Here is a 24,176-nt window from a genome sequence, read left to right on the forward strand (position 1 = left end):
TCCTTCACCTTGAATGCCTTGTGCAAGGTGTCCTTGGCAAGTTGAATTAATGTGAGACTACTACCTGTGATGAGCAAATCATCCACATACACCAATATCACAACAATGTCTGAACCTGACACTTGTGTGAATAAGGAATGGTCATAGGAACTTTGGCAATAACCTCCTTTCACCAGGGCATCAGTGAGTTTATATTCCATTGTCGTGATGCTTGATTAAGACCATATAGGGACTTTTTGAGCTTACACACCAATGGTTCTCCTTGTCGATGAAAGCCTTGAGGTAACTGCATGTACACATCCTCATAAAGATCTCCATGAAGGAATGCATTATTGACATCCATGTGAAATAAATCCCAATTCTTAACAGCTGCAATTCCAATGACAGTCCTCACAGTGACCATCTTGGCCACTGGTGAGAATGTGTCGTGATAATCCAGCCCTTCGAGTTGACTGTAACCTTTGGCTACCAACCTAGCCTTGTACCTTTCAATGTCACCATTTGCCTTGTATTTGATTTTAAAAACCCATTTTGAGCCAATAGCATGAACACCAACAGGCAAGGAAACTAAATCCCATGTGTGATTGTCTTTTAATGCTTGAATCTCCAGTTGCATTGCATTCACCCAATTTGGATCACATGCTGCCTCCTTGAAGCTTTTGGGCTCAACATGAGTTGAAAAAGCATGTATAGAAGCCTTGTAGGCAGCGGACAACCTATCATAAGAAAGTACCTTGTCTATAGAATATAATGAAGAAGATGCAGATTTCTTTCCTGTGACATAATCTTTCAACCAAATAGGAGGATTGACACTTCTTCCAGTTCTCCTGAGTTTTTCAATGTCAGCTGGTGGCTCAGGATAAGGATCAACATTCATGCTAGGGAACTGAACATCATCACCTGCAGATGGCATGTTAGGGAGTGAAGTCGGAGGCAAATACGCCGGTATCTCTAATGAGGGAGGAGTAACCATCTCAGGCAAGTGCACTCCAAATACATCCTCGTCTTCTGGAGTAACCATCTCAGGCATGTGCACTCCAAATACATCCTCATCTTCTCCCCGTGAGCTCTTAAAAGGAAAATTGTCTTCTCTGAACAACACATCTCTACTCACTAAGCAAGTACCTGATTCTAAATCAAATAACTTGTAACCTTTTTGTGTTTCTGAATAACCAATCAGAACAGTTCTTCTAGCTCTGGCCTCAAACTTAGTCCCTTTAGGCAAAGTAGAAGCAAAACACAAACAGCCAAAGACCCTCAAATGATCATAAGCAGGTGGTTTATGGTATAACATCTCATAAGGTGTCTTACCTTGTAGCACTGGAGTAGGTAACTTATTTATTAAGTACACATCAGTTCTCACACAATCACCCCAAAATCTATTTGGAACGGAGCTTTGTAACTTTAGGGATCTAGCCACTTCTAAAATGTGTCTATGCTTTCTCTCAACCACCCCATTCTGTTGGGGTGTATATGCACATGAGCTTTGATGGACAATTCCTAATGAAGAAAATAACTCTGAACATTGGGAATTAAAAAATTCTTTACCATTATCTGATCTTAACACTTTAACTGTAACACCAAACTGATTGTGCACCTTCAGTAAGAAATCTTTCAATACAACAATGACTTCAGATTTATGTTGCACCAAACAAAGCCAAGTGTATCTACTATGATCATCAACTATAGTAACAAAATAATGCTTCTTATCATAAGTGGGAACTTTATAAGGACCCCAAACATCTATATGAATCAACTGAAATATGGCAGTAGAGTGACTGTTACTAACAGGAAATTTGAATCTAGTCTGCTTAGCCAATGGACATATTTCACAAGGCTTATGTGCATTAGTATTTGTCATAACTACTGGTATGAGATCGAAGACACTCTTAGATGGGTGTCCCAATCTCTTGTGCCAGATACTATCATCTTCTGCTTCCTGATCTGTTGATCCTGCTAGACAAGCTGCTATTGCTTCATCCTTCAAAAAATAGAGTCCGTTGTCCTCTTTACCAATCCCCAAGACCCTGCCAGTGTAAAGATCCTGGAAAACACAAAATTCTGGATAAAAGGAAACTGAACAACCAAGATCTCTAGTCAATTTCGAAACTAATAAGAGATTAAACTTGAAATCTGGTACAAAAAGTACATTCTTCAATTTATGACTTCTCAATATTTTAGTACTTCCAGTGTGTGTCACTTCACATCTTCCACCATTAGGGACTTGAACACCACCATTTTCTCCTGAACTAGTTGTTTTAAACACTTCATCTAGACATTCTCTATCGAATGTAATGTGATGTGATGCCCCTGAATCAATTATCCATGTATGTGAAAAAGCATTGGACAATAGTGCAAAAATACCTGCCATATGAGCCTGAAAGTCACCTGAAGTACTGGCTTTGTTTCCTCTTCCAATGAGCTCCTGATAATGATCCTCAGAGATGTATCTCCCTTGTCCCTTCATATCATTTCTCCCTTGTCCCTTCACATCATTTGTCCCTTCTACCTCAGCTACATTACTACTCGCATAAGGTTTAGTAGGCACACCTGCAGATCCCAAATTTTTCTTGCTTTGGAAGTCAGGTGGATACCCAACTAATCTGTAACAGTTTGTCCTTAGATGTCCTTTGTAACCACAATGATCACAAACAGATCCAGGTGGTGCTAATGGCCTTCTAGATTTGTAATTTTGATTCTGATTGTAGTTCGAATACTGATTCATCTGGTATTGATGTGAAGTGGGAGGTGTAGTATTGGATCTTTGGTTCTGGTGTCTTCCTACCATCATAGTCATGGAATCTCTACTCCCATCTGCTACTCCTAAACCTCTTTGACTTTCCTCTTGAATTACTAGAGCATAGGCTTGATTAACAGTTAGGACAGGTGTTTTCAATAGTATATCACTTCTCACATGACTAAAACTCTCATTCAAGCCCATTAGAAACTGTAACAGGCGTTGATTTCTCAACAATTCGATCGAAGGTCTAGATGCCTCACAACTACAGCCAGCAGTGGGTACTAATGCATCTATCTCATCCCAGTAATCCTTCATTCTAGAAAAATAGACGGTAACTGAATTTGTACCTTGAGTTAATGATGCAATGTCCTTCCATAGTTGATAGATTCTGGTGAGATTGGATTTGCCAAAACGCTCTTTGAATTCATCCCAAACCTTCTTTGAATCTGAAGCATAGACAATACTCGAAACTAGATCTGGTGATACAGTTGCTCCAATCCATGATAACACTATTGCATTACATCTATCCCACAAGCTAGCGAGGCTCCCACTGTACTGATTCTTCGTACAGGTTCCATCCACGAAACCAAGCTTGTTCTTACCAAGCAGAACAAGGCGCAACGATTTACTCCACAGAGTGTAGTTCTCTGGACCGGTAAGCTTGATTCCTATCAATGTCAGTCCCGGCGTATCTGATGTTTGTAGAAAAAGAGGATGGTGAAAATCTATTGAAGGTTCACATGTCTCCGCCACTAGTCTAATCTGGTTGCTCTGATCTGGTGCCATCAATGATCTATCTCGAAGCTCAGCTCACGAGACTGCTATGTTCTACGGACGGAAATCAAACAGTTTGCGATCTCTGCTTTGATACCATAATAGAATTGAGAGAAACAATCGTAGCATTCAACAAACAGCTCACATCATGAAGAGATGAAAACTATATTCTTAGAATTCTATATCAGTAGTCACCTACAATCGATGCATAAAGCATATATGTAGACTCTGTAACAGACTAATGACTGACCTACATCAACTTGGAAAGTAAATGACTAAACTGCCCTCTAACTAACTCCTCTGACTGATAACAGACTAATAGAAAATATCCAATAAATCTCTCCTGTAAATCAAGCCATACCTTGTGAGCATTCGAAGCATAGATGATGCTGCTCAGAAGATCAGATTTCACAGCATTCATGATCCATGACAACACTACAGCATTCACTTTCTCCCATTGATCATGTAAGGATGCATCAAACTTATCTTTAGTGTGTCTTCCATCCACAAATCCTAGTTTACTCTTTCCTAGCAAACCTAATTTCATAGATCTGCTCCACAGAGCATAATTTGCAGATCCAGTAAGCTGAAGAGAAACAAGAGAACTACCTGGAGTATCATTTGGATGAAGAAACAGAGGGTGATTGTGATCAATCACAGCTCGATTTGTGCCTAGAACAGAAGAAGACGCAGGATCAGTGTTTACACCATCCATTACCATGATATGTATCTTCCTGCTACGCTGAAACTGATGAACTGAGCTTTAGACGATCCTTCTTGCAGATCGAGGCTTTGATACCATGTTAACATTCATGGCTGTGAATGTTCTAGAGGCAAAGCAGAGGAAAAAAGAAGCAGCTGAAAGAGAATCTCAATTCACATAAAATCCAACTTAATGAATCAGTTACACATCAATAGTATTTATACAATCTGAATTAAGCTTCAATTAGTAAACCTCTTAGCTGTCACTCTAACTAACTAGCTAACTAACTTCTAACCACTTCTTAACAGCTTGAGTTACTACTAACTCATCTGTGGTTACATCAACTTGCCTCTTGTTTTAACACCCCCTCTCGAGTTGATGGTTGAAACAGGTTCTTAAGTCCAATTTTACTTACTAAATATTCATGTTGAGATCTTCCCAAGCCTTTTGTAAGTATGTCTGCCAGTTGCTCTTCTGTTGATACATGATCAGTTCTAATCATGCCTTGAGTGATTCTTTCTCTTACAAAGTGACAATCAATGTCAATATGTTTAGTTCTTTCATGGAATATAGGATTTGCTGCTATTTGAATTGCAGCTTTACTATCACACATTAGGTCTATAGGTTGTTTAATATGCACTCCCAATTCTCTGAACAACCCTATCAGCCAAGTTAGTTCTGCAGTACATGCCCATGCTTCTAAACTCAGCTTCAGCTGAACTTCTTGACACAGTCTCCTGTTTCTTGGACTTCCAGGAGATTACAGCTCCACCAAACTTCACCAAATACCCAGTAACAGATTTTCTTGTTTCCAGACAAGCACCCCAGTCTGAATCACAATAGGCAAATAGTTGACTAGTAGCTTGAGATGGCATCAGTAAGCCCATTCCTGGTGAGCCCTTGATATATCTTACAACTCTCAGTGCAGCTTCCATATGAGATCTTTTTGGACAATGCATGTATTGGCTAAGGACTTGAACTGCAAAAGCTATGTCCAACCTGGTCATTGTTAGGTACAAGAGTTTCCCAACCAGCCTTTGATAAGCTGTAGGATCTTTCAAAGTTTCATCACTGTGTTCTGTCTTGGTAGATATATTTTTGTCATATTCCACAGAAGTCAATTTCTGATTAACTTCAAGTGGTGCATTGACTGGCTTTGATCCACTCAGACCAGTTTCTGAAACTAACTCTAATGCATATTTTCTTTGGCATATCATGATTCCCTCTTGTGATCTAGCTACTTCAATCCCCAAGAAGAACTTAAGTTCTCCAAGATCTTTCATCTTGAATTTGAGCTTCAAATCTTCCCTTGCTTTATTGATCAAGACCAGATTATTTCCAGTAACTAGTAAGTCATCTACATACACTAGAATTATCACCAACTCTTCTCCTGACTTCTTGGTAAACAGCGAGTAATCATAATGACTTTGAGTGAATCCCATCTGAATAAGAGCATCAGTCAGTTTCTTATTCCACTGTCTTGGAGCTTGTTTAAGTCCATACAATGACTTATGAAGTTTGCAGACCATCTTAGACTCCCCCTGTCTGGCAAACCCTTCAGGAATATGCATATACACCTCTTCCACCAAATCACCATTTAAAAAAGCATTATGGACATCCATCTGAAAAATACACCACTGTTTGGAAGCTGCAAGTGCTATTAAAGACCTGACAGTGACCATTTTAGCAACAGGAGAAAAAGTCTCAGAGTAATCTATACCAGCCTGCTGGCTATAACCCTTTGCTACTAAACGAGCCTTGTACCTTTCCACCTCACCAGAAGATTTATATTTCACCTTGTACACCCACTTACAGCCAATAGGAACCTTACCAGGAGGAAGTTCTACAACACACCAGGTGTGATTGAGTTCTAAAGCATCTATTTCAAGTTGCATAGCCTGTACCCAAGATGGATCTGAGGAAGCTTGCTGGAAAGAGGAAGGTTCAGAGATAGAGGAGTAGGCATGGAGGGCATGTTTATACGATTGTGAAAGATGAGAATAAGAGTCATAAGAGGACATGGGATAGATACAAGTGTGAGAGGAGGGAGTAACAAAATCAGTCATCCAGCTGGGAGGATGTCTGATTCTGGTAGATTTTCTTGGTTCAACTGGTGAGGAGATTTGTGGTGGAAGCTGAGAAATAGGCTGAGGAGGTGGTGGGCTTGGAGAAGGACTACTAGAAGGAACTTCCAGATTAGAGAACTGCAGAACAGGAAACATAGGAGAACCAAGAGACTTGGTATGAAGGAAAGGAAATATGGACTCATGAAACACTATATTTCTACTGACAAAGAAGGATTGGGACTGAAGATCATAGATGGAGTAGCCTTTCTTTGTGGAGGAGTATCCCATGAAGACACCAGGAATTGCTCTAGCAGCAAATTTGTCTGAAATGGATGTGGTGGAGGCATAACTCAAACACCCAAACACCCTTAAATGGGATAGGGAAAGAGGATGTTTGTAGAGAAGTTCAAAAGAGGACTTGAAATGTAACAATTTCGAGGGCACTCTATTAATGATGTACACAGCAGTAGTGACACATTCCCCCCAGAACTTCAAGGGTACTCCAGCTTGAAACCTAAGAGACCTGGCTACATTTAGTATAGTTCTGTGTTTTCTTTCTACCACCCCATTTTGTTGTGGGGTGTAGACACAGGAACTTTGATGCAAAATGCCAAGAGTAGACATAAGAAGTTGAAATTCAGTGCTAAAAAATTCACAACCATTATCAGTTCGTAGCACCTTAACAGTGGTAGAAAACAGATTCATTACTCTTGTAAGAAAATCTCGTAGAACAACAATAGCTTCAGACTTGAATTGCAGCAGAAACAACCATGTGTATCTAGAGTAATCATAATGACTTTGAGTGAATCCCATCTGAATAAGAGCATCAGTCAGTTTCTTATTCCACTGTCTTGGAGCTTGTTTAAGTCCATACAATGACTTCCCCTTATCCATGTATTCATAAACTATGGCTTTCAACTCATTACCTTCATAATCAATACCTGAGCATGCACTTAGAACCTTTACAAGATTACGATGTCTAATGTTCTTTAGAACCGCACATTCAGCTAAAAAACTCCTGGAAACTGCATGGTGTGAAAGGTCCAATACCTTAACAGCAAAAACCGTACCATCGTGTTCAGAAATTCCTTTATATACAGATCCAAAAGCACCCATGCCAAGCAAATTTGATGCAGAAAATCTATCAGTTCCCCTAAGTAGACACTGATAAGATACTCTTAAGATTGAGTTTTCAGGTATATCTGTAGGTGTTGTTTTTCTCGATCTACTAAACTGCCGCATGCCAAGAAAACAAACTATCAATGTCAATCCTATAAGCCCACTAACTACAGGAATTACTATTTTCAAGGGAAAACCTGATTTCCTTTCTTTCTTTGCCTCTACAACGCAAGCCGGAATCTGGTACACCCCCACAGAGATTTCTATTTCCTATGATGAAAACCACAGTAGCATTACTAAAGATGCCTCCTGTTGGTACAGCACCTTCCAAATTATTTCTAGACAGATTTAAAATCTGCAGAAATTTGAAGTCCTTCAAGAATCCCGGGATTCCACCTGACAGATTGTTGTGAGAAAGGACTAAAAGTTCCAGGCCTTGCAAACTATTCATGGTTGAAGGAATACTACCCTGAAAGTTGTTGTTTAAGTCTAGTGCTTCAAGTTTCACACAAGTACCTATACTGGTAGGAATCTGGCCCTGCAACTTGTTATCAGACAGGTTTAAGTAGCCTAGATTTCTCAACTTCCCAATTTCCATTGAAAGGAAACCAGTTAAGTGGTTCTGAGATAGGTCCACGCCCTCCAACAAGGATGAGAGTTCAAGAATTTCTGATGGTATGAAACCACTAAGGTTATTTGAACCAAGATCCAACAGTTCCAAATTGTGGCATTTGCCTAAACTGGAAGGAATTCTCCCCTGGAGATTGTTTTCTCTTAAACTGAGTTTGGTTAAAGAAGCTAAGTTTCCCAATGAGATTGGAATTTGGCCAGAGAACTGATTTCCAAGTAAAGCCAGCTCTTGCAAATATATCAGATCACCAATTTCAGAAGGAATTTCACCGTGAAATCTGTTGTAAGCTACAAAGAAAGCCTGAAGCTTCTTGAGATTGGATATCCATCTTGGGATTTCTCCAGAAATCTGATTATAAGACAACGAAAGCTCTATAAGCTCAGTCGAAAGATTACTAACAGATGCAGGTAAGAGTCCAACAAAATTATTTGTATTGAGCTCCAAAATCTCCAAGCTGGTGGGATTCACCAATGTGGTGAGAAAGCTAAGGTCATCATCCTCCCCCTTCCCAAGATAATTGAAAGCAACTAAAAATCTCCGCATTTTCAGCAAATTTCCAAGGGGTGGTACTTTTCCTGTGAGTCCATTTCTACCAGCAATAAGAGACTGAAGATTCGTAGCATTTGAAAATGTTACCGGAATATTTCCAGTTACATTGTTTCAATAAATGCTAAGGAACTCTAAATTAGGAAGAGTAATACCAAGCAATGGAGGCAATTTTCCTTCTAAATGGTTTGTTCCAACATCTATGGCCATGATAGAGGAAAGATTGAAAAGACAAGGAGGCAGGGTACCACTCAAGTTGTTCTCATTCACTACAAAGTACTTTAAGTTGAGCAATTGACATAATTCATCAGGTATTTTCCCTAACAAATTATTCTTGCTTGCGGAAAAGGTATCGAGTAAAGAAAGATTTAACAAATGAAGGCGGAATTCCTCCTGTAAAATAGTTAGAAACAAGAGAAAGTTGTTTGAGTTTCAACAATGTGCCTAATAAAGGGAAAAATGTATAGTATTTCAAGAAGTGATTTTTTTAAATTTTTTGAGTGACATTAATTGTTTAAGTCTTCTTTTTGTCTACGTAGTAAAGTTATTGTTATTAAGTTAGGTAAGATGTGTAATATTAGTCCAATGTTCGTAGCAACATGTAGAAAATCTTGTAGTATAATATATTGAGAGATGTCGGAACAATTGATCAATTATGAAGGCAGCTCATTGCGGTTTGTTCTTCTACATGACTCGAAGAGTTTGCATAATTGTGGCCAATCAACTCCTCTAGTGCTTAATATTGAATTGTCCTCTTCAGGTAAACTTCCGGGAAATTAGGTTTCCAGATTTTATTTTATTTTTTGCAAAAGGGTTAGGTTAAATTAAAAGTTTGGTAACAAAGACCCAATTAGGACAAATAAGGAAAATGAGAAAAAGGGACTGGGAATTCAATGGAGATGGCATGTGTCATTTCCATAAATAAGCGGACACGAAATTTAATGTAACTACTATGAATAAATGCTTTTTTCTCAAAATGAATTCTATGAGATTAAAGTTTGGTCAAACTTTTTCTATTTAAATAAAATTTATCCCAAAGTTTGGCGAAATAAAACGAAAGAGAGATTCATCAATTAGCATATCAGCAGTTTGAGCCCAAAAAAAAAAGTCTTATTTTGAATAGCTCAAATTCTTAATTATTTGTCCACTTTTTCTTTTTTAGTTGTCCTTAATTACTTGTCTATTTTGTCAAAAAAAGACAAATTATTTTTACTATTATACCCTTAATTAATTACTTTGAAAAAGTTAGAATTTCTTGAAAATCTTAAGTTTTTAATTCAAACACTTCATAATTAATAGGGGTAAAATGGTAAACTCACTATATCAATAATTGTTTTCTTAATTGGTGTGTCAATTCAAAAGTAGACAAGTAATTAGGGTCAGAGAGAGTATTAAATAATTTTTTTTGTTGCAGAGCAACCGTTAGTAACAAGGTATGTTTGAACTCTTTTGCTAGTTGGAAAGCATATTTAATCTAAAAACCTAACAACGAAAGCATATTTGAGCCAAAAAAGTAATAGAGGGTAGAAGTGACCCGTTTTGAATAGTCCTAAAGGTATATTATAGTGCAATTAAATTGGAGTATCATTGCAATTTAAAAATTTGTAATTGAGAGATTTCTCTTATCACTCCATTCTTCTTATGGTGTTTTGTCTTTGTAGGGCTAATTATTAGGCAAGTACAATCAACGACTTGAGCAAATGATAAATCAAATGGTCGACACAAGTCTTCAATGTGAACTCTTTGATCATTTTCCCTTCTAGAACAACTTCGGAATTTCAAGATACTTTAACTTATTTGAACTTTAGACATCGCGGTTCAGCATCCATGTCAAAACAAAAAATTCATGGCTTTTTATCTTTCTTGATATAATGGAGGAGCAAAAGGTTCACTGCATCTGGTAATTCCATTGCATCTCACTGCCTAACATGACCTGAAGGAACAACAGATCGACATTTCGACATATGAATTATCTGTTAGAAAAGTAAATTAAATGTTCTAAGAAAGCAAAATGTTTAGACATACTAATCTCATATATGTCACATTTCTCATGAACAAAAACGAGGCATTAACATTAACAGGACTAATAATACAATGATTCAAAATACAGCTAGACAGTGCATCAATCTTTACATAGTCAGGTGAATCAAATCAGTCAGTTCTTCCAGGGAAACAATCATATTCAGGTGTCAGAACTCTCAAACTGGCACCGATCCAAAACATAGAAAGCATCATGCAGCATGAAAGCCAATCATCACCTCCCACGCACACTGGCAGGTGATCGAGCACCTTTATCACTGCTAATGTCTTCATCAATTTCACTTCCATCAACCCACACAACGTTGTTGCTTACACTCACTTCAGAACTAGCATTACTGCTCGTGGCAAGAGGGGAGTCAGGCACGCTATTTGACCTGCTTGTCCTGCCTCTTGTAGGCGGCCCTGATCTCACACTGTACATAGAGGATGCTGGAATATTAGTCATCAAGGGACGCAGATTACCCGGGACTCTCTGCCTTATATCCTGTCCAAGAGCAATGTCTCAAAGTTAAGCAAATCCAAAAAGGATAAGAGAACAAGAAGGCCAACAAGACAGATCATCTAAGACTTAGAGCTATAAAAAAAAAAACAAATATTGCTACTCTAATCAGTTTTTGAAAATATACTTATGTCTTCAGTCTGTTGTACAACACAAATTCTATTAGCATAGGAATGTGAAAAGAATGTATATACCATATGTCTAATAGCCATATCCAAGGATTTCTTTGATAATGATCTTCCAAAACCTGAGCTATCAGGTGATGAAGACTTTGCAGATAAGTTACTGTGTGGAGAATGTTTGTCGTCTTGTTTCGGAGGAACCAGCTTCCGCATATTTATTACCCTTTCAACCATTTTGGTCCCAACCATACCAGGGCTTACATTGTCCTTGGCTTTAGCATGAAGTCGGCTCATGGATGGGACAGGGACAGAGCTTCCACTGCTATGCATAACACCATTAGGAGGACGTCCTCTTGCTGGAGAGCATGACTGTCGTCTAACCCTTCCATTTGAAGCTGGCTCAACAGATGAAGACCTGACACTAGCTGCTCCAGGTCTGCCCCTTGTAGCTGAAATTGGCCTGTCAGGTAGTGATGTCCTTAAATTGGGTGGAGCATCAAGGGAGAACCCTGGTATATCTGAAGGCTTCCATGGTCTGGGTTTTACAGTTGGAGAACTAGCACGTGAGGCTGCTGGGTTTCGTGATGCCGTTGTAGCTGACCTGGTACCCGAGGGGGAAGACACAGGTTTAACTGGAGGAACAGTTGTATTTGTTGTACCTGACACTGAAGTTGCTCGACGAGTTGGAGTTGCTGCCCTTGATGTGGACTTTGATCCAGTAACAGAGGCCCTGCTTGTTGGTGTTGAGGACCGTGCACTGGACCTTGCAGTAGGTGTTGAAGATCTTGGAGGAACAGTGGGTTTTGAAAAAGGCATGGTGGCCCGAGAAGTAGGTGTGGCAGACCTTGATGATCTAGATGCTGTCGCGGTTGACATTGATCTAGAGGTTGCAGTGGATGTCATTGCTTTGGTTGCTGTAGTATATGTGGATCTAGATGCTGAGGTCGAAGTGGATCTAGATGAGCTCAATGTCGGTCTACCAGTAGGAGTTGAAGGTCTTGATCCACCTGAAGAAGATGGTCTTCGAAGACTAGAACTTGAAGTGTTTAATCCAGGAGAGGAAGCTGGCTGTCTAGATGCTAAGTTGCTTCTTGAGGTGGCCTCTGGGAGAGAATTTGTTAACTGCATCAAAGGTAGCAAATTACAGATAAAAACCCATGGTTCCCAAGAAAATAACTCAAAACTCTGATACACACTTCAGGTTAAGACTGCTAGGCAGCAAGCTTCACTATTTGCACTTCACATATTTATCTACTCACAGTAATAGGCAAAGTTCTGCATTGTCTTAAAGTAAATTGGTGTCTAGACATATTTAACTATGCTTTCTCTAATCTTTCTTTAGTGTACTTACAAACAACAGCATACCCGATATAGACCCACGAGTGGGATTTGGGAAGGGTGGGGTGTACACAGACCTTACCCTTATTTCTGACGGGTAGAGAGGTTCGAAAGACCTCCGGCTCAAGAAAATAGATTTTCAGAACATGGTTTGAAAGAAATGCAAGAGTAAAATGCTATTATGAGAACATTGAAAAAAGAAAAATATTGACAGTGAAAATATTAGAGATATCCTAAGTAAAAGAATCAACAATAGAAATAAAATAGAAGAACAAGGTAATGCTAGCAAAATAATACTCCCTTTGTCCCAATTTATGTGACACTTTACTTTTCAGTGTGTCCTCAAAAGAATGTCACTTTTCTATAATAAGAAATAACAACTTTAAAATTTCCCTTTTACCCCTAATGAATTAATTTACCGCCACACAAATATCTAAGATTTGTTTTAAACCACAAGTTTCAAAAGTCTTTCTTTTTTTCTTTGTTTTATGGCGCCTGGGCCTATCTAAACCCCAAAAGCTAGCTCAAGAAGGGAGGACTGCCCAAGTCCATATAAGGAGACCACCAATCCATTTTCCAACCAATGTGGAACTTTTACCCACTCTAACATTCTTAAACTTTGTGTCAGATTGAGACGGTGAGATAATACTGGTAAGGAAACAAACAGATACTCTAGATTAGAATCCTGCTCTACCACGAGGAAAAGAGAAAATGTTCAACTGCCTACTAATCGTCTACCCTGATACTCGACCTCTATGCTCTCCTATTTAAAGTCATGTACATATTGAGTTGAAGATGTTTCATATCTTGTCTAATCACATCTCCCCAATTCTTCCTTGATCTATCTCTACCTTTCTTCAAACCTCTCGCACCTCTTCACTAGGGCATTTGTGTTCCTCCTCTTCAATGCTTGAACCATCTTGGCCTTGTTTCCCGCATCTTATCCACCATTGAGGCTACTCCCACCTGGCATCATATATCTTCGTTTCTAATCTTGTCTCTTCTAATGTGCCCACACAGCAATTTAAGCATCCTCATTTATGTTACCTTCATCTTTTGAGGCTACTCCTACCTGGCCTCATATATCTTCATTTCTAATCTTGTCTTTTCTAATGTGCTCACACATCCATTTAAGCATCCTTATTTATGTTACCTTCATCTTCTGAGGGTGCAAGTTCTTGATTGACCAACACTTCAACCCATACAACATAGTTGGTTTAACAACCGCTCGATGGAACTTACCTTTCTTAATCTTTCTTTTACTTAGGTCAATGTAAATTATGGGTTTCAAATAAAAGCAAGTTACAAGCAAGTTACATATAAAAGCAAGTTACAAGCAAGTTACATATAAAAGCAAGTTACAAGTTGGTGTTTTTCGTCATATGAACTTCTAAATTGTGACATGTTGTTAATCTTACAAAACTTTGTCTATTGGTGTTTTTCCTCATTGTTTCCGTCTATTATTGTCCAAGAACAATCAAGTTATAAATGACTGCATAAAACCAAGAAAAACACCTAATATGCATAATTGTAGAAGATTCTCTTCAAGATTAAACAATTCCATCAAATTGGATAATGATTAAATGTGTGATAACATTTAGTAATACTAGGAATATCAATAAATCTGATTATTATAATTACTCAGGAGAATCTTTAAGAAAAAACCAACTCACACTGATCACAGACACCCCATCATAAGAGCATGTGCTTGTTAATGCATCTTTACTAGGATAAAGAAACCATAGCCCTAAAATATTCGTAGGAGTTTAAGTTTTCCAAATGGTTGATAACTAAGAGATTGGGTACTCGTAATATCCCACAAGAAGCATCACAAAAGAAATGTATGGCATACTTTTTCTTTCTGATGACCGTATGCATCTACAGTCAACCATTAGGACCAACTGCAGCATTCAAAGTTCGGGATAATGGGCCCACACCTCTACTACTCTCCAATTAAATGTGAGGCTTAGTTCACATGGTGTAGAGCTCGAACCTAGACCTAGGTCACAAGTTCCTCGGCCTTTGTCACCTGAACTAAGCCTGGGGGCAGATGTACATCATACAGCTACATTCAAAAACTAAAATAACCCTCAAATTCAGCAGAGGGCTTCTGCAAATAGCATTTGACTATACAATGGAGCCACCATGTGCACGCATTCTGAACTAAAGAACCTGTCAGGGTCTTCCTGTTTAATTATAGAAATTTCCTTTTAGGTTCCGTGAAATCTCCACATCCCTCTAGTGGCTGGATATTGGTCCAAAGGGCGGGTCACAGGGATTTCTCGGTTATCAAAGAAAAAAAAAATACTTTCAGATTACAGAGATGGTCAACATTTCCCTTGTTAAACATAACAAAAGTGAAAATATGCTAATTTCCAATTACACATAATGCATTTCAGCAAAGAAATAATGTAACAGTAGAATATACATATTCTTACTCTAGATGTCAATGCAGTGGGGTGAGCTCTAGAAGTTCCCAGCTGACTCATCATAGTTTTGCGTGATTCCATCTCTAGAGAAGGAAAAAGAGGAGTGCCTGGAGGTGTTAGAAGCCTGAAACAGGAAAATAACATCTCATAATAAAGCATAAAGAAGTGCAGATAGGATTTTAAAAGAATGTCTGGGAAATCTGATTCATGAATCAACAAAATAATTCAACATCAGAGGTGCAAAGAAGCCCTTTTTTGTTCTGCTTTTCAACTTTACAGAAAGTGGGTGCACCACCCTACTCCCTTTATTTATTTGAGTGCTAGATTTTGATATATGGCAGCCATTAATTTTTGTACTTGAATTGTGCAGAAAACAAATACATCTACAAACTATACGTGTTTTTCTCACTGTTATGATATTTGAATAAAAACTTACTTTCAACATCCTAATATTTTATCACTTCAAATTTGCATCCTCAACACTCTTAGTTATCCTCCCTTGTAACATCAAGAAATTAAATTCAGCTAGCATGTGTTAAGATAACTACCTGGAGAAGTATGACATCAAAGTTTAAGATGCACATATAAATTGTATTTGGAGGCTTGAGTGTCACATGTCAAACACCTAGACTTCAACATTTAAAGAGTTCAGTAGACTTGGGTCCTGTATCGGTCTAGTAAGGCACTATCTCATAATTTTCTGCCTCTCCTCAGGGTGCATAACAACAATTTTAAAAGGATTTTATTAAGTCTCTTATGATAAATGAAATGTATGACCTACCAAATCTTCAAGCTCCTATTATTCGACCAAGTCCTCAATTGAGAGAAGGAGGAGCTTCCAGCTAGATTTTTAGCATGGTGTTTTATGTTTCTTGGCACTATGAATTAAGTTAGATGTTCAATGTTTATAATCTTTAACAAAGTTGAATGACCTGAATCTATCGTTTGTTACATTGGATCCAACATAATCAATGAAATGCCATATATGATGAGTAGTTCTAAATGTTTCATTAGTTAGTATATAAATCCTATATAACAAAATTAGATTACATATTTCTTATCATGCTTGTTTGTGTCCTGTAGGTTTTAAATTTCTGTTTTCTGTCACTGGGATGCCCAAAAGTCTGTTTATCTCAGAAAACTTGTGTAGGTAAGATAATTCGAGCAAACATGTGCGTCAATATTTGAGTTGATTTCCCAGATGGTCACTCAACACTCAACACTCAACACTCAACTAATAGTTACTATCTCCACCTTTCTGTGTGAAAGCACAGAGAAAAATGACATTGCGAAAAAATTAACAAGGTAAATTTCCCATTATGTTATCAAAAGAAACATCCCTTTTGAAGCCATGTCCATGTAAAATAAATCCTGGACTCCTCATCCACCCAAGTGGTGTATTCTCTCCTTGTGGAGTCAAAGAAAAGAGATATATCCTTAAGCAAGGCAAAAGATCAATGTCCTTAAGAATTCTAAAAAGATCAACACTCACTTTCTTTGTTGAAGAAAACTGGAATAAAGAAGAAATGGTGACCATCTGAGAAATCAACTCATCAATATTTTCCTAAAGAGTTTGTAAACTACATGGTGAAAAAGATTAAATTGGATAAAGAAACTTATGATGTCCAAAATCAACCTAAGCAGCTAAAAGAAACAATTAAACAACTCAGAGAATCACATACTTGGAAAGGAGAAGAAGAAACAAATTACCAGTCGTAATCCGTTTTATCATTGTCAGCATTAAGGAACTCATCAGTACGAGTCCTCCGCATGGGTGCAGCTGATGCAATATCAAATGCAGGTGAACTGCCACTTTTTGATCCTGCAATAAGATATAATTGAAAAAAAAAATACATATATAAACTTTAGGTTATGAAGCAGAAATCACAAATTTCTCAATAGTTGGACACATTTATATGCCTATATATGATGTCCAAAAAGACTCAAAATATTTTTGAAACTTGAAGTAGAAATGCACCTTCAAAAAACCAACTTCAACTTGAAATTTTTTCTTTATGCTCTCAATTTGAACAAAAAAAGGTCAACAGATGGAAGGAAAAAAAAAAACTTACCAAGGGGATCAAATTCGTCGGATTTTTGAAGAAATCGATTATTATTTCTGTCATTTTCCCTTCTTCGCATTTCTAGAAACAATGATAGTTCCTCATCTGAACTCCTAATACTACCCATTAGAGGCTGTCTCTGCCTCTGCCCCGGGCCAGACAATGACTCCTCTGCTCTAAAACTTCTATTCATTGCAAAAAAACAACCGTTTAAACTCCTTAATCCATCAACAAATCAGCTCCAAAAACCCTAGCTCTTCACACTCAAAATACCAAACCAACAGATTGACTAAGCTGAAAGTGAAGCAAAATTTAACATTTGCAGAATAATGAAACAGCCAGTGGATACATAAATTAGTAGAAGAAATGGAATTAAGGTGTATGAGAGGGAAGATTTTGAAGAAGGAAGAGAGAGAGAGTGTGTGTGTCGTGGGGAGCAGTGTTTATTTGAAACTTGAATTTTTGAGAGACGTTTTGGGTTTACAAGACTGAAGACTTGCTTTTTTCGGTTTTATTTTTCTTCACATATTTATTATTCAAAGGCCAACTTAAGACGATTAGTTGAGATGTGATGTTTCATTCCCTAAAGCTTACATTTTTACTTTCTTTTTTATTATTTAGGAATATTCCAATGTGTAAAGAGAGATTTATAAAAACACACAAAAAATTTGACGTAAATTATTAATTTCATTTCAAACTATTGATAGCTTTAAAAATACTTTCTACTTGATTAACTAAACTTAGATATACCCCGATACACTTCCGATATGTCACATAACATAGCAAGTGGTCTCAAACTTTTGTAGGAGCATTGAGTTCTTAATAAAAATTGAGATAAGTATTGAAAAAACCTCTAAACTTGACAAGAATTTAGGGGTGTATTTCACTAATATTGCAAGAGCGGGGTGTATTTAGCTTCAGTTAGTCAAGTAAATGGTGTTTTTAAGGCTGTCAATAATTCAGAGATTAAATTAATAATTTGCGTCAAGTTTAAGAGTGTTTTGATACTTCTCTCATCTGTAAATACAACTTTATTTTGAAAATCTTGATAATTTAGTTGACTCACTACTTAAATTATTTTGCCCTATCCTAATTTATAAAATTAAATAATAAAAAAAGAATTAAAAATACTATTAAACAACGTCAAACTGAAAAAAAAAATGATCCAAAAAAAAATTGTTAATTATTTGGGTCAAAAATGTCTTTATTGCTATTTAATAAGTCAATAATGCTCCTTTTAAATAAATATATTACTGTTTCTTTTCTTTTTGAGAATATTTTTTTAAATAAGAATATTACTATTAAAGAACCCATTTTTTTTCTTTAAAATTATTAAATTACTATGACTAAAAAACAAGTAGGAAATAAAAAATAAAATGTTCTTCATTATCTCATTTTAATTATTAAAATAGAATAACTAAATATATCTTTTTAACTAATAATATATGTCATATAGATAAGATTATAGTAACTCTATCATTAATTTTCATCTAAATAACGATAAAAAAAATCTTATAAATAAAAAAAATTAACTTTTTAATCTTTTCCGAATTGAAGTAGCTTAAGTATTTTCTAATTTTTTTAAAAAATATCATTAGGAAAAAAATATGTTTAGATAGGAATATATATATGTGTGTGTGAGACATTTTTGACACATTAAATAATAAAAGGGACATTTTTTTTTTATCAATTTCTTAACGATAAGCCACTGACATTTTTATTTAGTTTCACATAATGTAAGAATACTTTTGATCATTTTCCAAAATCATAATAAAAAAATAAATACAACATCACCCTCACTTCTTTTTTAATTTTGGTTTATTCTATTTATACACCAATACAAGAAAGTATATATCTATTTTGAGGTTAAAATTAAAAAGTTGTAGCCTTCAATTGTCCTTTTTTTTACCTTCTTAGAATAAAGCTACCAAGGAATCTTGTGTTCTTTCGTAAGGAGAAAGAGAAGGGAAAAGATAAAATATTTCCAACCTAACCCCACAAAGGCCAAAATTGAAAAAGGAAAACTGACAAAACGGTCCCTCACTTTTTATAGTAGATTCAAAATAGACCTTTAAGTATTACTTGAGTAGTTTTAGTTTTTCATATTTGTTAAAAGTAGGCACATTTGATCTTTATCAAATATTTATGGTAAAATAGTTTAAAATGTCTTTGAACTATGTGAAATAGACACTTATATCTCCATTATATTTTGAAATTAAAAATGCTTATGTCGTTATTCTAAGAGATCACAAATACCTTCAAAAATTAATAATTCAAACTTTTATAGTGATGTGGCAGGCCAGTGGGACTAATTCCCCCATTTTCCAGCAGAAGATTTAGTATTCTTTTAAATGTATGAAAGCAAATGAGAAGCACAAGCTGCTATTATTTCTTATCAGATGGAAATAAACTACACTTCAATTATTTGTAGCTGAATATGGGTTATGAAATACAAAACCTTAAGGGTGTGTTTGGTATGAAGGAAAATATTTTAAGGAAAATGTTTTCCAATTTTCTCATGTTTGGTTGGGTTAAATGTTTTGGAAAATGTTTTCCAAATCAACTCATTTTCCTCAAATTTAAGGAAAATGACTTCCCTTCAAAACTTAAGGAAAACATTTTCCAAAACTCTCTTCCAACTTCAAACTACAATTATTTTTTTGTTGAAAAAATTAATTTATTTTGTCCCTACCTTCAAACCAGCCCCCCCAAAAAAAATAAAATTTAAAGCTTATTTTTAAATTCAATTTTTTTACCCACCCTCACCCCTACCCCTACCCCCACCCCCTCCCAAAAAAAATATTAAAAATTATTTTTAAAAGATATTTCTAATTTCAATTTTTTATTTTTTACCCCCACCCACTACCTTCGCCCCCCCCCCCCCCCTAATCAATTTTTTTTTATTGTTTTTAGAAAATATTTTCAACTTTTCACCTCTACACTCAATCCCCCCCCCAACCCACCCATCCCCTACTCGCCACCCCTACCCAAAAAATAATAATTTAAGTTTGTTTTTAAAAAATATTTTCAATTTCAAAATTTCATTTTTTCACCCTACCTTGACCCCCCCTCACGCACCTCCTACCCAGCCCCCCACCCACCCCCACCAGCGCCCCCCCTCCCCCCAAAAAAAATAAATTTTAAGTTTGTTTTTAAAAAATATTTTCAACTTCAAAATTTCATTTTTTCACCCTACCCTTGACCCTCCCCCCCCAACCACCTCCTACCCCAGCCCCCCACCCCCACCCCCAAAAAAAAATTAAGTTTGTTTTTAAAAAAAAATTCAATTTCAAAATTTCATTTTTTCACCCCTACCCTCGACTCCCCACCCACCCACCCCCTACCAGCCCCCCCTCCCCAAAAAATAATAATTTAAGTTTGTTTTTAAAAAATATTTTCAATTTCAAAATTTCATTTTTTCACCCCTACCCTTGAACCCCCACCCACCCACCCCCTACCAGCCCCGCCCACCACCACCACCACCCCAAAAATAATTTTAAGTTTGTTTTTCAAAAATATTTTCAATTTCAAAATTTCATTTTTTTCACCCCTACCCAGTCCCCCACGCCACCCACCCCCTACCAGCACACCCTCCTCCACCACCCCAAAAAAAAAATTTAAGTTTGTTTTTAAAAAGTATTTTCAACTTCAAAATTTCAATTTTTCACCCCTACCCTCAACCCACCCCCCACCCCACCCCCAAAAAAATTTAAGTTTGTTTTTAAAAAATATTTTCAATTTCAAAAATTATTTTCTACCCTAGTAAAAATAAAAGATATTTCTCAAAAAAAAAATCATTCATAAATTAAACACTAAAAATCTTTTCCGAAAAATATTTTCTACTCACAAACCAAACATGAGAAAATAAGTCAAAAATCAACTTGTTTTCCAGGAAAACATTTTCTAGGAAAATATTTTCCATGGAAAACATTTTCCTTCATACCAAACACACCCTAAGAATCTCTTTGGTTTCCTTTTCTGACTTTCCAGAAAATAGAAGCTTCCACCAACAAGTAATATCTATTGATTATTTATATGACCTGCAAGAACAACCAATGTACTTTTCAGTAGGAGTGTACATAGGTCGGTTTGGTTTGGTTTTTCATTAAAAAAAATCTAATCCAATTATGTCGCTTTATTAAATCTAAAAACCAAATCAAATCACATAAAGTCGGTTTTTTCGGTTTCGTCTTTAATCGGTTCTTTTTTTTGTTTTTCAAATTTTTCGGTGTTTTATAACTATACGGTGTTTGAAAAAGAGATCAAATATATATTCACTTACCTGTGTAATAAGCTAAACTTTAAAAGTGTTAAATGAATATACATTTTCAAAAAGATGGTAAAATTCACATGAGTACAAAATATTTTTTTTAAAATATCAACGCTCATTATGTTAAATTAATAAGATTAAAAGCTACATGCAAACTAAATACAAAACAAAATATTTAAAAAGTAAATTGTTAACTTTGAATTTGAAAAACTATAACAATATAATTGTAACTTCGGATCTTAATACAAAATAAAATATTTACAAATTTTACAAGCCCAAGTTTGAAATAAAATATATAAACATTAAAAACTATAAACTAACTAAAAATATATTAACAAAGTAGATTATAAATAATATTTTTTATCTATAAATTAAATTAAATTATATATATATATATATATATATATATATGTTATGCCGGTTTGGTTTGGGTTCGATTTGACTTTTTTTCTTTTAATACCAAATCAAACTAAGAGTGGTCGGGTTTTTTTTTCAACCGCCAAACCAACCAAACCAACCAAACCAAATCACAAATCGGATTTTTTTTCGATTTGATTTGATTCGTCGGTTCGATTTGACTTTACGATTTAGCTTGTACACTTTTACTTTTCAGCATCAAATTTGATCAATCCCCACTATTACCTTAACTTTATTTTGTTATATATTTCACCAAGTCAACTGCCTAATTGCCTTCAAAACCTGTATGAGTGTACTTCTCATTATTCATCATAATGATCCAAAACTAATTTTTGATACACATGGATAATCAATAACTTAATGGGAATCCTAGTTAGTAACGCTTAGGTGAAGGATTTAGTTCACGCAACTTTTAAAAGGTGTGAATAGAAAATGAAGAGTTGCGACTTTTATGAAGAGTTGCGACTTTTATGAAGCGTTGTGACTTTTATGAAGCGTTGTGACTTTTATGAAAGGTTGTGACCTTTTCAAAGGGTTGTGACCTTTCCGATAAGGCACAATAAGCATCTGTTCACACAATCCTTTGTTGTCTATAAATAAAGGGATTTCCTCTCATTTTAAAACAACCAATTTTGTGGACTTCTTCTTCTACTACTAAATCTAGTATTCTACGTATACTTTACTGTCGTTGAGTGGTTCGCTGACATCGTAGGTATAGGTATCGATACACCGGTGAGTAAGATCATTCTATCTTGGAAGAATATATTCCATTAATCTCGAGTACTTAAGGAGAATAATTTCCTTAAGGGGACACTGTGCATTCAGTGGGTTCGATTTTCTTCTTTGAGAAAAATATTTTGTATACTGTTTCTAATATGTTTCTGATTCTAATTTCTCTACTAGTTTTAATTTTTTAGTTTTTAAAAATACTCTTTAAACTTTGTTGTTTCTTACCAAGTACTTCAAAGTTTTTGTTCTAAGTATCTTAGGAATGTATAATGAACAACAATCTTAAGGAAATTATTATATTGTTGGTATTTCTTGTATTCTACTGATTGAGGGAAACAAATCATGGAAGTAGAAGATTAATGCACTACTTTTCTCTAGAATTTGGTACCCTGTTTAGCAAGGTCGAAGTGAGAATGTACCAGAAGAATTGGTGGTATTTCAGTTAAAGATTACACAGGTAACTTTCTTATTATTTATCTAAGGAGGAAAATAGTTTCTAAAAGTTAACTCGTTTGATATTTATCATGTGTGTCTTTGGAAAAAGATTTGCAAACCATGTCTTTTTGAATGAATTTTCCTTGGCAAATAGTGTTCCCTTTAAAATTCTTTAGTTTGCAAAATGAGATATACATATTTTTGTCTGATAACATATTATGTCAAAATATTTTAGTTGGAAGGCTATTTAAAAAGAAATGCATATCTACGAGATAATCTACGAATATGTTTTATTCTGTTTGGAGACTAAAAAACTTTTGTAGTATTGTATTCCATGTGAAATTTGATTGTGTCTGATTGTTGTAAACTAATTTTTTTTTTGTAGTTTTCTACTCTGGATAAATTAGATTGTGCAATTGGTTTGAAGAATATGAAAACTTCACCTAATAAGTCAGTGTTGTACTTTTGATTTTCTACTCCGTTTGAATTTGAAACTGATTTGAAGTCATAAAAAGTTCATCTACATTCAAAGTTCATTCGGTTGACAATTTGAAGATTATAAAACTTCATTGTTAAATAAAAATAAATTATACAAAGTTTGTGTCTTCATTGTTAGTATTCTAAATACTAAGTGGTATATTTAATTGTGATAGCAAAAAAATAAAAAGGACTAGTGACTTAAAGTCTGTGATTTTGTGCCTACAATAGGTGCCTGTGTGGAATGAACTTTGACATTGTTTAAAGATAATCAAAAGGAAATTGAAGCACTATAATTCTTTTGTAGAATAATATTTCCAAGAGAGGTTTCATGATGTCAATGACAATTTGATAGTATGGAAAAAAATATGTAGAAAATTTTCAAATACTTGAAAAATATTTTTAAGATCATATTTAAAATGTGATGGGTTATTTGCTTATGATGAAGATAAAATTAGACTTAGTGTCTAATTTAAATATGGAGCACAAGATATGAAATGACATTTTTATATTATGTTAGACCCACAAAATTCTTGGAGTATATTTGATATTGTGGTTATTGAGTTTTTCTTTTACTAGTATATGTTATGATCACTAGTATGAAACTACCAAATTATATATATATATATATACACACACATACTTGTTCAAATTATTGTGTTCTTTTATGAAAGAGTGTCACTTAAAATGTTGTGATTTCTCATGAAAATCTATGTCAATTAAGATACAACTATTTGTATAGACATGAATATTGGTGAATAGTCATCTGTCATGTTTG

The 24,176-nt window shown here is 35.5% G+C and overlaps 2 protein-coding genes across 2 annotated transcripts; both read right to left on the reverse strand.

Moving 5' to 3' along the window:
• Positions 1-4,557: 4,557 nt before the first annotated feature.
• Positions 4,558-5,899, reverse strand: LOC125808481 (uncharacterized mitochondrial protein AtMg00810-like). Its single transcript, XM_049488183.1, has 3 exons — positions 5,727-5,899; positions 4,905-5,381; positions 4,558-4,738 (listed from the first exon to the last, which is right to left on the reverse strand). Exons 1-3 carry the CDS (start codon positions 5,897-5,899, stop codon positions 4,558-4,560), a joined length of 831 nt encoding a protein of 276 aa, XP_049344140.1.
• A 4,710-nt stretch (positions 5,900-10,609) lies between these two features.
• LOC125808410 (cell wall protein RBR3-like) lies at positions 10,610-17,564 on the reverse strand. The gene is made up of 5 exons (XM_049488114.1): positions 17,080-17,564; positions 16,718-16,829; positions 15,017-15,131; positions 11,313-12,362; positions 10,610-11,103 (listed from the first exon to the last, which is right to left on the reverse strand). Exons 1-5 carry the CDS (start codon positions 17,261-17,263, stop codon positions 10,834-10,836), a joined length of 1,731 nt encoding a protein of 576 aa, XP_049344071.1. The 5' UTR covers positions 17,264-17,564; the 3' UTR covers positions 10,610-10,833.
• Positions 17,565-24,176: the final 6,612 nt, after the last annotated feature.

The sequence above is a fragment of the Solanum verrucosum genome, unplaced genomic scaffold (genome assembly GCF_900185275.1).
Source record: "Solanum verrucosum unplaced genomic scaffold, falcon-dt-bn FXZP01000112.1, whole genome shotgun sequence".
NCBI classification, from domain to species: Eukaryota; Viridiplantae; Streptophyta; class Magnoliopsida; order Solanales; family Solanaceae; genus Solanum; species Solanum verrucosum.

Coding starts and splice junctions, on each gene's coding strand:
- LOC125808481 (XM_049488183.1), bottom strand. CDS start 5,899: ATGGTCACTGTCAGGTCTTTAATAGCACTTGCAGCTTCCAAACAGTGG. Junction 5,382..5,726: donor ATGGTCTGCAAACTTCATAA/GTCATTGTATGG, acceptor AACTGGTCTGAG/TGGATCAAAGCCAGTCAATG. Junction 4,739..4,904: donor GAGTTTAGAAGCATGGGCAT/GTACTGCAGAAC, acceptor TCACTTTGTAAG/AGAAAGAATCACTCAAGGCA.
- LOC125808410 (XM_049488114.1), bottom strand. CDS start 17,263: ATGAATAGAAGTTTTAGAGCAGAGGAGTCATTGTCTGGCCCGGGGCAG. Junction 16,830..17,079: donor CGACGAATTTGATCCCCTTG/GTAAGTTTTTTT, acceptor ATCTTATTGCAG/GATCAAAAAGTGGCAGTTCA. Junction 12,363..15,016: donor CCACTGCATTGACATCTAGA/GTAAGAATATGT, acceptor CCTTTGATGCAG/TTAACAAATTCTCTCCCAGA.